Source organism: Neofelis nebulosa, chromosome 9, assembly GCF_028018385.1.
Source record: "Neofelis nebulosa isolate mNeoNeb1 chromosome 9, mNeoNeb1.pri, whole genome shotgun sequence".
Taxonomy (NCBI): Eukaryota; Metazoa; Chordata; class Mammalia; order Carnivora; family Felidae; genus Neofelis; species Neofelis nebulosa.
Window position 1 is genome coordinate 60,376,776 of NC_080790.1, and position 13,212 is coordinate 60,389,987.

General features: G+C 37.7%; 1 protein-coding gene across 1 annotated transcript; it reads left to right on the plus strand.

The window, feature by feature from the left end:
* The first annotated feature begins 202 nt into the window (after positions 1-202).
* On the plus strand, positions 203-6,080 carry TMEM17 (transmembrane protein 17). The gene is made up of 4 exons (XM_058683970.1): positions 203-556; positions 3,884-3,987; positions 4,160-4,273; positions 5,169-6,080. The coding sequence occupies exons 1-4, from the start codon at positions 457-459 to the stop codon at positions 5,445-5,447; spliced, it is 597 nt and encodes a 198-aa protein (XP_058539953.1). The 5' UTR covers positions 203-456; the 3' UTR covers positions 5,448-6,080.
* The last annotated feature ends 7,132 nt before the right edge of the window (positions 6,081-13,212 follow it).

A 13,212-nucleotide genomic window follows, 5' to 3' on the forward strand; every position in this document is an offset into this window, starting at 1 on the left:
ATGTATACGCATACACACTATATATTAATAATAAAACTTTTCAAATGTATAGTCCTAAGAAAGAAGCCACCAGGTCATGAACATTCTGTAAGTTCTACATTCGTTCTATATTTCCTTCCAGAAAGCTTGCATCCCACTGACTAGGTGTGACGGCGCCTTATATCACAAACCAACTCGGCTCATTTATTATTGTTTCTATTTGTTTTTAAGAATGATGAGGCTTATAACAGGACTAAGGAATCTGCCGTTTAGCACACGAGGTTGCGGCGCTCGCCAGGACACAACTCTCAGCACACCTCTCCCTTCCAGGCGTTCGTGCTCACGACCTGCGCTTCTGCCCCGCAGTACGGCCGCGCGCGCCTGGGCCCCAGCATCTCGCGCTGCCCGGTTGCCGTGGGAACGGTAGAAGGAGGCAGCGTCCGCAGACCTAGCTGTAAGCCGTACCGAGGCCCGGCCATGGAGCTGCCGGATCCGGTCCGCCAGCGGCTGGGAAACTTCAGCCGGACCGTGTTCAGCGACTCCAACCGGACCGGGCCGGAGTACAACGACGGTCCTGGTGAGTGGCCGAGGCCCGGCGCAGCGGGTATGGCCTGCGGAGGACCTGGCGTGGGTTTAAAGAGCGGCCAGAGTTTGCCCGGACCTAAAATGGCGGCCTCGCCTTCAGCTGGTTTTCCGCAGTGCGGGAAGAGAGCCGGAGGAGGGGCCCACCCCTAGGTTGGGGTTGGGGCTGGGACTGGGGCTGGGACACTTCCAGTCCCGTATCCCTAACGGTCCTGGCCAGCGAACTGTAAGCCTAGCCGCTGAGGTGGCACCGGCCTTCCTCAGAAACTAAAAATATAAACACTGCCTTCGCAGCACACGTCCGGTCCCGCATCCTCCGCGAAGGCCGACGGTGTTTTTCCTCTGCGACTTCCGCTCTGGCGTTTGTGGCCAAGCTGGACTGAAAACAGCCCAGGCAGTCTCCCCTTCCCACTCCCCACCTTGGTTAAAATATCTTCTCTTCTCCTTTACTCGCAAAACGACCACGTTCCACCGCAAGTCCGTTTTCTGGCGGAAGAGATGGAAAGATTTTTTTTTTTTTTTAATGAGTCCTGTTAAACCGCTATCCACTCCAGAATGGTAGCTGCCACAGTAGAATCGCTTTCAACAAAGCTCGCCCCTTCCCTGCCATCTCCACATTCCCCTCACCATGTACAACTCTTTCCCTAAATCGGTAACAAAATACCACGATACAGCATTCAACTTGACGGCAAGTGTAACTCTGTTTCCTCCAGAACAGTTTCCCTCCTTAAATCATGATGATAGACAACATACTGTCATCCAAATCCATGAACTCTGCTGGGGAAATAGAAACCTTTTCCTCCTGCTTGGTCTAGGGACTTTTAAAAGAGCGCAGAGAAAAGTACGTTCCCATAGTTGCATTGTTTTCACCCTGAATTTAGGCCTCTTTAAGATTTAGGATGTACAGAGAAAAGTATAATGTGAAAAATTAGGTCAAGTCTCTGATTCTAAAGCGAAGCCTTAACAGGCACTAAAGTCTGGTGATGCAAGGTATCAGAGGTCAGCGGACATTTTCTCTAAAGGGCTGGTAACAAATATTTTAGACTTGCAGGCCATAGGTCTCTGTGGCAGCCATAGATAATGGTAAATGCATAGATGTGGCAGTGTTCCAATAAAACTTTATTTATGGACACTAAAATTTGAATTTCATGATTCAGTGTCACAAAATATTATTCTTTGATTTTTTCCCCCAACCATTTAAAAATGTGAAAAACCATTTTTAGCTCACTTGCTATACAAAAAACAGGCAGCTGGCTGGTAGTTTGCCTACCCCTGATTTATATAATGTTTTAATTTAAATTCCGTTTACAGAACTCAACTGGTACTTTTGCAAAATTTAGTAAATTCATGTCTTGTGCTTTCAAGGTTCATTTACATATTAACTTGATTTTCAGTTGCATGATTATAAGTTTGAAATGCCGTATAGCTATAGCGTAACTCTTAAGATGCTCATGTACACAATTTCTAACATAAAAACTCCTTGGCAAAATTTGACTAATTTCTGCTCCAAAGGTATTAAAATTTTCAGCTTAATTTATCATTTCCTTCCCTTCACATTTTCTTCCTTGTGGATCCGAAGTAGGTTTGATTATTTGCACTGTAATTACAAGTGTATATATACCATTACCATGTCCACTGACCTAGAGTTGTACTGTTATGAAAAAAAGAATCCTAGGCTGGTGAGTTGACTTCAGGTTTAACAAATTTTAAGAATTCATTCTATTATCACTGATAATGTAAAAAATAGGTACAAGCAAAAAAACAAATTAAATAGGTACAAGCAAAAAAAAAATTAAATAGGTACAAGCAAAAGTAGGTCATAATAACGGAGTAAAAAAAAAAAAGTAGATTAATAATCAGGCAAATTCTTGGAGCTATAGGAAACCTTTCTCTGAGAGACCAGGATTATTTCTTATATTTTAAAATTATTGAATGGCAGATATACTCAGCTGTGGAGAGAAAAAAAGTTTGTAAGAAATTTATTTTAGGGCCTTTATAAATTGTTACATTTAGGGCAATTGATTTCAAAATGCATTATCTGTTCCTAAACTGTTAGAATTTAGTCAAATTTAGAATGTATTTGTAGGGCTTAATTTAAAAAATCAAATTCTTAATTTAGGACCTTTCTCTCTTACATAGAAGCAAAAGGTATTAGGCAATCACCCTTAGATAAATGAAGCTCATGAATCACAAATGTCTACATTGATGTCTTTATGACAGTATGTTTCCATTCTTTCTGCTTGTACATATTTGGTATGCACCACGTGTATGGCAAGATTTTAGGTTCTATGAGTATCTCAAATTAGGGATTTGTGCTTACAATGAGTCTGTGTATTAAGTAAAAGAGAAGGAAAGGGGACTAATGTTACTGAGTGCCTGCTAAGTACCAGGCATGGTGGTAGGGTAAAGTAATTAATACTATCTCTAATCCTTGCAAGCAACCTGTGAGGTACTTTTAATGTTACCATTTTACATATGAAGAAATTGAGACTCAAAGAGGTTAAATAATTTATCCCAAGTGTGGCATTGAGGATTCCAGGGGTGTTTGAGGAGTTATGGGTTTACTTGGACTCCAAAACTCCTGATCTCTCAGCGCACTAGACTGTCTAGAGCAGGGGGATGTTCTTTGCTAACACTTTCTTAGGCACAGGTTAGAAGTAAATACCTAGAGGGGAAGAGATTTCTACCAGGGTGGGGGAATAGGATCAAGAAAGGACTTACAGACAAAGTGGCATTAATTGGGTATTAGTGAATGGATGGGATTAGAGTATGCTGAAGAGAGGTGTGTGAAAGGTAAGTTTTTATGTATTTTATGTGTTAATTTTATAGGCTTTTTACATAGGACTCTGCAAAGGAGGTTATGATCATTATTGTTACCTGTTCAATAGGATTCAAATTGATATTCCACATTTAATCTACACCATTAGTGTGCAAAAAATCAGCAGACTGTAATGGCAAATTGATGAAGTAATTGAAAAATACGAAACATACCTCTACGAGGGGTGCCTGGGTGGCTCATCACTTGAGCCTCTCTGACTTCTGCTCAAGTCATGATCTCACGGTTCTTGAGCTCGAGCCACAAGTCACAGAGCCACAGGGCTCTGGGATTCTGTCTCTGCCCCTCCTTGCCCCCCCCTCAAAATAAACAAACTTAAAAAAAATAAGAAACATCCCCCCATGAAGCCAGTATATGAATTAAATAGTACTATGATAGATATTTCCTTTTGCTGTCAGTGATTATACTAAATTTTAAGAAACTAAAGGACATATAGGGCATTGACCAGAATTAGGAGTTTGGTTTTTTTTTCTGTTTCTTTTGTAGATAATGAAATGGTTTCCAGTTTGGCATTGCAGATGTCACTTTATTTTAACACTTACTTTTTCCCACTTTGGTGGGTAAGCAGCATTATGATGCTTCAGATGAAGGTGAGTCTGTGCTTTAATGCTTCTGCTGAGGTCTCTTCTGCCCATTCCTGGCATTGTTACATTGTCAATAAAATTAAAGTTTTTAAAATTTATTTTCTATATCAGGTCAGTTTTACTCTATGTGAGATTTTACAAACATGTTTATTTTTGTGTTCTTTTTGTTGTTTTTTAGTATTCAGTCTTGCCTGATTACTACAAATTCATTGTGGTCACTGTTATCATCATAATAACCTTAATTGAAGCTATCAGGTTGTATCTGGGCTACATGGGGAACCTACAGGAAAAGGTAGGCTCTTCTTTCCTTTCTCTCAGTGCTACACATAAAGACAATACGGGTTTCATAATGAGGAAAAGGCAGGGAGCTGTGGTAGAAGAAGCAAAGGCCTGCCTCCAACTTTACTAATTCTGTCCCTGTAGTCTGTTCAATCTCCAGAGCCTGGCTTTCTTTGTATATAAAATGGGGGAAATATTTACTTCAAGGTGTGTTGGGATTAAATGAAATAATTTATATAAAATACCTGAAGATAGTAAGCACTTAAGAATTGACAGTTTTCCCTCTTCTCCACCTGCCTTGAAAATACATGGTCAATTAAACATGTTTGGATCCTGAATAAGAAAATGGGAGAGATTATAAACTCAGGAATCCTAGGCCAGGCATGTTTTTCTGAATCATTGTGTTGCCTAAGCATTTTCAGTTACCACAGCTTAGGGATAATGCTTAAAGATTTCTGTGGTTTTCTCAGCTCTTCAGAATTAGGCACCTACCGGTCTCACTTGTTATTTTCTAACCCAAGCATCCATTCCCCCCTGACATGTTGATTCCTGGTCATGCTTTTCTTTGCTTACTTACCTTCTCGCCTCTTCTTCCTTCTACCCAACTTCAACAGCCTACATCCTTGGACTCTTTCTTTCACCTAATCACTGTTGTCTTATTTCTTACAGTATTTAGTTCATGCCTCTATGTGATGCATTCAATTATTTATTAATGTATATCATTCTAGCATTGCCACATAAGTTAGTTTTCACTTTTAATCTAGACTGTAAGCCTTTGAGGACACGGACCATTTTCTACTCCTTTTGAATTACAGAGCTCATAATGTAGGTACCCAGTACTGCTGATCTATATAAATGAAAGACTGTACTTTACTGATCTGATTTACTCTTATTGTGTGTCGCTGCAGGTTCCTGAATTGGCTGGCTTTTGGCTTTTGAGTCTTCTGTTGCAACTGCCTTTAATTCTATTCTTGCTCTTTAATGAAGGCCTAACGAATCTGCCGTTGGAAAAAGCAATACACATCATCTTCACTTTGTTCCTTACTTTCCAAGTTGTTTCAGCCTTTGTTACCCTGAGGAAAATGGTAAATCAGTTGGCAACTCGTTTCCACCTCCAAGACTTTGACCGGCTCTCTGCATACAGAGGAGGCACGAGAAGAATGAGATCCTGTATAGAAGAGATCTGACCCAGTGCTGTTGAGTGAAAGCTGAAAGATCCTTTAGCAAGACTGTAAGAGGAACATATCAGAGATCTAGCATGAGAGAAAGGACAAAGCAAGTGTTTTGAACTGTATATTGTCTAGCTCTGAAATTCCAAAGCTGGGGGCAATGATAAGACTGATTGTACAGTACACGAAAGCAGTAAGTCAACCCTACAGCCTAGATATTGTCCACCTGGTGGACAAATAACTTAATATTTTTGTTGTTGACTTTTTCAGGTGTATAGAAATCTGCGTTGGTAGTCACAGTTTACCAGCTTTACAGTAATATTTCTTGTTAGCACCTAAAACTAGAAACGTGTATATTTCTTTGAAGCTTGTTGGCTCTTCATGTCTTGGCAGCACATCTGAAGCACATGGCAATTCTTGTCAATATCCTGATGTATTAACTATATTTATAAACCAAGACACCAGATTTTGATGTGTCCTGGGTTAAATTCTAACCCTACACTTAGCTTTTATATAGAGGTTAAAAACAGGTGGGTTATCATGGTATTTAGGAAATCATAAAATTGCAACTGTTATAAAACCATGTTAAGTATTTATAGTGGTTGTGTACAAAAATGTCTTTATAATAAACTATGAAATATTTATGTTAAAGTATCTACAACAAATCATTCCTGTCTTGTATAGCTCTTTTGGGCTATGGGTTTATTATTTTTATTACAGAGTTGCAAGGGAAGGAAATAGATAGATAGAGATAGATAGATAGATAGATAGATAGATAGATAGATAGATAAGGGAGCCTTTTATGTAGTAGGCACTGCACTAGGCACATTTATTAACCCTTGTGATCTCAGCTATTAAATCATTGTTCACTGAAGAATGCATAACCATTAGATTTACATGAGGCTTGATTTGAAAAGCAGCGTCCCTGTTAATACACAGTGAGAGCTGAGATGGGCAAAAGAGATTGCACTCATGATCTTAAATGAGCATGTTTCCTTGCTAATAGTAAGCAAACCTTTTTAAAGGAGTTGTTAAGAACAAAGCTGCATGGGTGTATCTCAACATTATTTTTAGTGATGATTGAATTGTCTTAAGGGTTATAATATTTTCTTCTTAGCTATAGGGAAATGTGCCTTTTATAAGTGATGCATTTTACTGAGAACAGTTGTAGCTACATTAAAAAGTGTTCTTTCCAATTTTCCTTTTCTGTAATTCAGGCTCATCCTAGTATCTCCCTGTTTTGCCTTATTCATTCTTACATTGCTCAATTTTTGAAAATGTTTTCACTCGTAATTACACCTGCCCAAACTAATCATGCTAATTTCATTATTTCTGCTTCCTATTAATATATATAAAGTTCAGTCAAAGATTTCTCCCCCGATGCACAGGCTGTTTAACTTCTCCCTTGTACCAGAGAAGTTACTATGTATATTCCAATACTTTGAAATCCAAAAAAGAATTGTTTGGTTATTTTTTTAAAACTTACATTTGTTTGCATTTGTTTCCAGATGGGGATAAGTGATTTTTTTTAATTGTTTTAAGTTTATTTTGAGAGAGAGAGAGAGCACGCTCATGAAGAGAATCCCAAGCAGGCTCCACACTGCCAGTGCAGAGCCCAATGCCCGGCTCGAACTCATGAACTGTGAGATCATGACCTGAGCCAAAACCAAGAGTCGGACACTTAACCAACTGAGCCACTGAGGCACCCCGGGGATAGGTGTTAAAGAAAATATAAAATAAGAACACTAAGTCTATATAGCAGATAAATTAAGGGGATGATTAAGCAAGACTGTTTTATATAACAGTTTCCAGAGTTTTATCTTAAATATCAGAGCCTCTGATACATTCATACTTTAATTTATATTAAAGGATTAATAGGTAAAATATTAGAGTCATAGTCAAATTTTAAAGGCTATAAAAATTTTGGGAAAATGAATTTGATTAAAATTTTCTACAAAAAAAATTGTTTTAGTTGTACTATCTATACTGCTTAAAATGCAAATATAATAAGGGCGGGGAAAAAAGAAAGTAAGAAAATCAATTGAGAACATTCCATCTAGACAACAAAACCATGATTTTGTGTTGGGCCGAACCAGTATTTTCTGTCGGAGTATACCCTGTTCCCTATGTAAGCATATGAAAATTGAGGTAGATGTTTACATGTCAGCACATTTGGAGTTCCTGCAGTCCTTGTTTGTGTTTTATTTGAATAAGTTTGTCCATTCTTAATTCCTGTTACATCTATCTTTCTAGGGGTCCACAACACAGTTCTGAAAATTTCTAGTTAGGATTTTGACCTTCACGAATATTTTGTCTTTCACATATTTTTTTATTCCAGAGGCTTTGGCTTATCATGGACAAAGTGGACGCAAATTTCTGTAAATCGGAATGTATTTTGAAAATTGGATTTTAATCAATGGATGCTTGAATGTCTAGTATGTACAAAGGAATAGTGGAGGTTCACAGACAACTAAGACTGCTCCCACTTCTCAGGTGTATGATGTGGGAGGTACAATATTTGCAGGACACCCTTAAGACAAAGTAGGGAAGTCCAGCTTCATCAGGGTGAGATGCACTGAACAATTTCTACCTGATAGGTACCTGATAGGATAACAGTCTTTCACTTCCAGCACGTCTCCCCAGTTTGTTCCTGGCATCTAGTGTCCAGGATTATTAGCATGTTGGCCCTTCATCAGCATTACTGAGCACCCACTATTCATCTCACTGTCAGAGCACAGGCAGGGGACGTGGCGAGGGGTGTGAGGAGTGTGGTTAAACACACACACGCTCGCCTGTGCACTATTAACAAGTACACTGTCTGGTGGGAAAAGCAGACAAGCAAATCAATGATCGTACAATATAACGGGCACTGTGGGATTACAGAGAAGGGGGTTACAGAAGATGAAGAATCTGTAAAGTCTTTCCAAACAAAGTAACACTTGAGATTTGAAGAATGTGTATTAACTGTTCATTTCAGTATTAAGAAACCGAAATAATAGTCACTCTGAGTACTGTTTCAGGTATTATACATACTTTGGTAAAGCTGGTGGGAAGGGTACATGAGAAGAAAGAACACAGAATAAGGTAGAGAAGCTTGGGAGTAGCTAGTAAACTAAGCTAAAAATTTTAATGTTCTCAATCCCTGAATGATTTATCAACAGGGGAATATCACAAACAGATTTAGGCTTCAGAAAAATCTCTCTGAAGACAGTGTGGAAATAGATTGAAAGGTTGGACCAGATGTTGACTTGATGAAGTAACTTTGGAGAGAACAAAGTTTAAAAAAAAATCATTTTAGGGGCGCCTGGGTGGCGCAGTCGGTTAAGCGTCCGACTTCAGCCAGGTCACGATCTCGCGGTCCGTGAGTTCGAGCCCCGCGTCAGGCTCTGGGCTGATGGCTCGGAGCCTGGAGCCTGTTTCCGATTCTGTGTCTCCCTCTCTCTCTGCCCCTCCCCCGTTCATGCTCTGTCTCTCTCTGTCCCAAAAAATAAAAAATGTTGAAAAAAAAAAAAATAAAAAAAAAAAAAATAAAAAAAAATCATTTTATATTTTAAAATAGGTATTGAAAATTTTTTCCTAATCTTTTTGGGATTACGCACAATGTTAATAACACACTCACTGTGTTATTGCCCCTTTGCCAGTCGTTAGATTGTGATTAACTTAAATAGAACTCTATTTGAAATAGTCTTTTATACATTTTACTTGGCATAACCTAAATGGTTCATAATTTGCATCAGTTAAAATTATAGCTTTTAAAAACTTTGAAAATAAATTTAATCAAGATTTTGAGAGTAAAGAAAAGTCATCTGTAAATCCACAACCCTAAAATAAGAACTATCAGCAAATGTCATGCTTCCTTGCTGTTTTCCACTTGTAAATGCTTTTTTAAAACATAGTTGTGATCACTGACACTTATAATTTTGCACCCTGGTTTTCTGAAAACATAAATATCCATCTTTCTACCTGGTCAAATAACCATCATCTTAAATGATTGCACAATATTCCCATCAAGGAGATAGATGCTAATTGTTTTTAACTTCTCTCCTATTGGATATTTGCACTGTTCTCTTCTTTTGCTTTTATACAAACATTGAATGAGCATCTCATGTAGACCGTTTTTTTCCCATATCTTAGATGATTCCTTTTAATTAATAAGCTAGACCCTCAGAAGTGAAATGGCTGGTTCACAGGACATGAACATTTTTAAGGACTCTTGATGCATAATGCCAAGTTATCCATTTTCTGCCATTTACCACTCACACTTCTAAAGATAATACAATGAAAATTTTGAGAAGGACAGACTTATGGACCTTAGTTAACCATTCATCTTGGTGTCTCAGTGTGGCTACCACAGGAACACTGAATCTCCTAAGGAGGAAGAAAAACCTAAAAGCTGTGAAAGAAGAAGGGCAAAGAATTAAAAAAAAAGATTTTTGAATTAAGGGAAAACTGATAAGGGACAGGAAAAGGATTAGGCAAGCTGGTGGCAGTCAGCAACAGACAGGGAGATGCGACACAATAAAAACTGGGTCATTGAGTTGGGACAGCCCTAGGACATAAAAAGACTGAAATGAAGTAAAGCTCTGGATTACTTTGTTCTTGAATATTGAATTTTTTCAGAAGCATAGAGCATGAAATATTATAGTGATAAGCCAAGATTGGAAACATAGCCAAGAAAAAGAGGTCTTTAAGGGATTGTTTAAAATGTGCTGAAGGAATAATTTGGTTTGGTCTTAAACAGCTCAAAGAGTAAATTGACATAAAGCTTTTGCATAGCAAAATAGGCATGAAGGCAGAAAACAATGAGGCAAGGGGAGCAGGGTACCCTATTCATAAATTTGTTCCAATGTGAAAATTAGATTTTGGTCCTAGAAAATGTTCATCAGAATACTTAAACGTATTTTGAAAGTGCTACCAGCATTAATTTATTATGGGTATATATCTTCATTCTAGTTTTAAAAGATTGCTAGTTTGAAGGTTTTAAGTCAATAAAAAATAAAACAGTTAATTGTAAGAATCATTCTAAAAATCTCCCCCTCCCACTTCCCCTCCCGCCCCCCGCTCCCCGCCCCAGTGTTGAAGCATTAAAAACATTCAGGCCCTAGAAAGATGTGTTTAAATACAGGTTTAACCACAATGTTTAAATTTATCCTGGTGCTTACATAGATTTACATCTTTCTAAAAATGAGACCAGTCAAGAAAGTATAGAACTCTTATAAAACAAGATGAAAAACTGAGGATAAATGGAACATCTATTCTATGAAAAACCAAAGACACTTGGCAATTTATCTTATCAACATGCTCAGTCTAAACAAGTTCCACAGCAACACTCTTGGCTGGAAGAAGCTTTTTAACATAGTGAGGTATATAAAATCACAGTGTGTATATCATAGCTATATATCCTTCATGGCTCCACAGTCCCAAGTGTTTAGCACTAGGTCACATTAAAAATATAGACTTTTAAAAACAATCAACCAAGAGAGGCCTTCAAATTTTTTACAACTATAATAGCACTGTATTCAGCTGATAGGGAAGTGGTATTATCAATTAATTTTTAAAGGTTTTTAGTTCCTGATCTTGAGTTATTATATTCTAATCAAAAACATGATGGAGACACTCCTCACTAGTATAGCTTAAAAGAGAAAAATGTCTGATACTCAAATTCAAATTCAAAAAGTGTTTGATATGCACATTTACTAATTGTTTTTATAAATGCTTGATTCATTAGTGTCTAGAATTCTAGTACTAAAATGATCACTAGAGACAGTGGAAGTTTAGGACTTTGCTTCAATAGCTTTCCTAAAAAGGAGAGATAGAGTCAAACTTTTTTGCTATTCTAAAATCTTAGAGCTTCCTATGGTCAATAAACCTTTGCTAAGGAAGGCAGCAGTGCAGTTAACTGTTGACTGTTCAGTAATTTACAAAGCAGAGCAACAAAGGATGTTCATGCCTTTTATTTTTAGCATGCTAAGATTTTGTTCTGCAAAGTAAATGTGATTTAGTTAGCTCCAACAATGTAACCATCCACTATGTTTGATATTTCAAGACAAAAAGACAAATAGGATTGAGTTCTGCCCTTCCAACCAAGGTCGGAAGGAGACAAATTTAAGGTGATTAAAATGGCTTATGATAATATTGTAATAGAGCAATGTAAACTATGAATATAAGTGAGGAATCCTGTCTAGGGGGCAAGATGGTCTTTAGGATAGATGGAACAGCATAGGCAAAGTTACAGACATTTGAAAACATAAGGCCTGAACAAAACCAAAAGTAGTTTGATGTAAATAAAATGTAAGGTGTGTAGAGAAGGTCTTGAGATAAGCTGGCAAGATTGCATCAAGATGTTATCAGTCTTTTATATATTATAATAAAGAGTTTGAACTTTATCCTGTAGACAATGAATAGTGGTATATCTATATTGAAACAGAATTAGAAGACATTGTTGCCATATTTGAAAATGATAGAAAACTGAAGGAGAGCTAATTTGATAGATGATACAATCTTCGTTTCAAAAGAATCTCACAACAGGGCTGAAATTCTAGGCACGAATACATTTTACACACACACAAACATCCTCCAACATACACTGCTCAAAAAAACACGTCCATAATTAAGGAGCTTGTTGTGTGCTATTTTTCAAGGGAAGAAATCTGGGTGGTCTGAGGAGAGCACAAGCATTAATGGGAATGTATTAATGGGAATGTATTAATGGGAATATAATGACCAGATCATACAGAGTAACATCTCACTGTACTCCCGCGTTGCAATAGTGTCTTGACTTTTACAGTACTTTCCCTACCGTTGTGCTTATTGAGAAATCTAAAATCAAACCTAACCATGTTGCTACTCTCCTTAAAATTCCAAAAGACTCTCCATTTCCTGCAGCATAAAACCAGAACTCCCTAGTGTGGCATGCAGAGCATCTTCACACCTGTCTGGTCTCATCTGGCCACCTCTCCAAACCAACAGCTGCAGCTCCTCAGTCACCATTCTGGATTTTTGCCTACGGACATTTTCCCTCCACACCACTCTTTTTGCCTGAAGTAATCTTACCCACATGATGAAAGTCTACTTACCGTTTAATGCCTAGCTCAACTGTCCTATCCTCTATGGAAATTTTCCATTGTCCCCTATCTACTTCTAGGTAACACCTGTACACGTTTTTTGTTTTTTGTTTTTGTTTTTTATCTTATTGCTCATATCTTATGACTGCAACTAAAACAATTTATTATATGTATGTTTATACACTCCTGCTACTTAATTGTAAGGTCTTCATGACAAGTGTTTTATTCATCCCGGTATTTCTAATGTTTAACACAGTGTAAGTGTTCAATAAATATTTGGTGAGTAAGTGAATGAATGGATTCAGTTGATGGAGTCAGTGTTGCATAGTGGTTAAAAGCATGGGCTTTGGAGGCAGATAAACCTATGCTTAAGTCCTTTCTCCATTTGTCAGCTTGGCCTGATATTATTTGACTTGCCTAATCTTTAATTTATTCATCTTTAAAATGGGTGCTTGTATAGCCAAAGTATGGAAAGAGCCCAAATGTCCACCGATGGATGAATGGATAAAGAAGATGTGATACACACACACACACACACACACACACACACACACACACAATGGAGTATTACTTGGCAATGAAAAAGAATGAAATCTTGCCATTTACAACTACATGGATGGAACTAGAGGGTATTATGCTAAGTGAAATTAGAGAAAGACAAATATCATATGACTTCATTCATATGAGGACTTTAAGATAGAAAACAGATCAACATAAGG

Excerpts from the sequence above, each read along its gene's own strand:
- TMEM17 (XM_058683970.1), top strand. The coding sequence starts at position 457 with ATGGAGCTGCCGGATCCGGTCCGCCAGCGGCTGGGAAACTTCAGCCGG. Across the intron at positions 3,988-4,159 it reads TTATGATGCTTCAGATGAAG|TATTCAGTCTTGCCTGATTA; the intron begins GTGAGTCTGTGC and ends GTTGTTTTTTAG. Across the intron at positions 4,274-5,168 it reads TGGGGAACCTACAGGAAAAG|GTTCCTGAATTGGCTGGCTT; the intron begins GTAGGCTCTTCT and ends GTGTCGCTGCAG.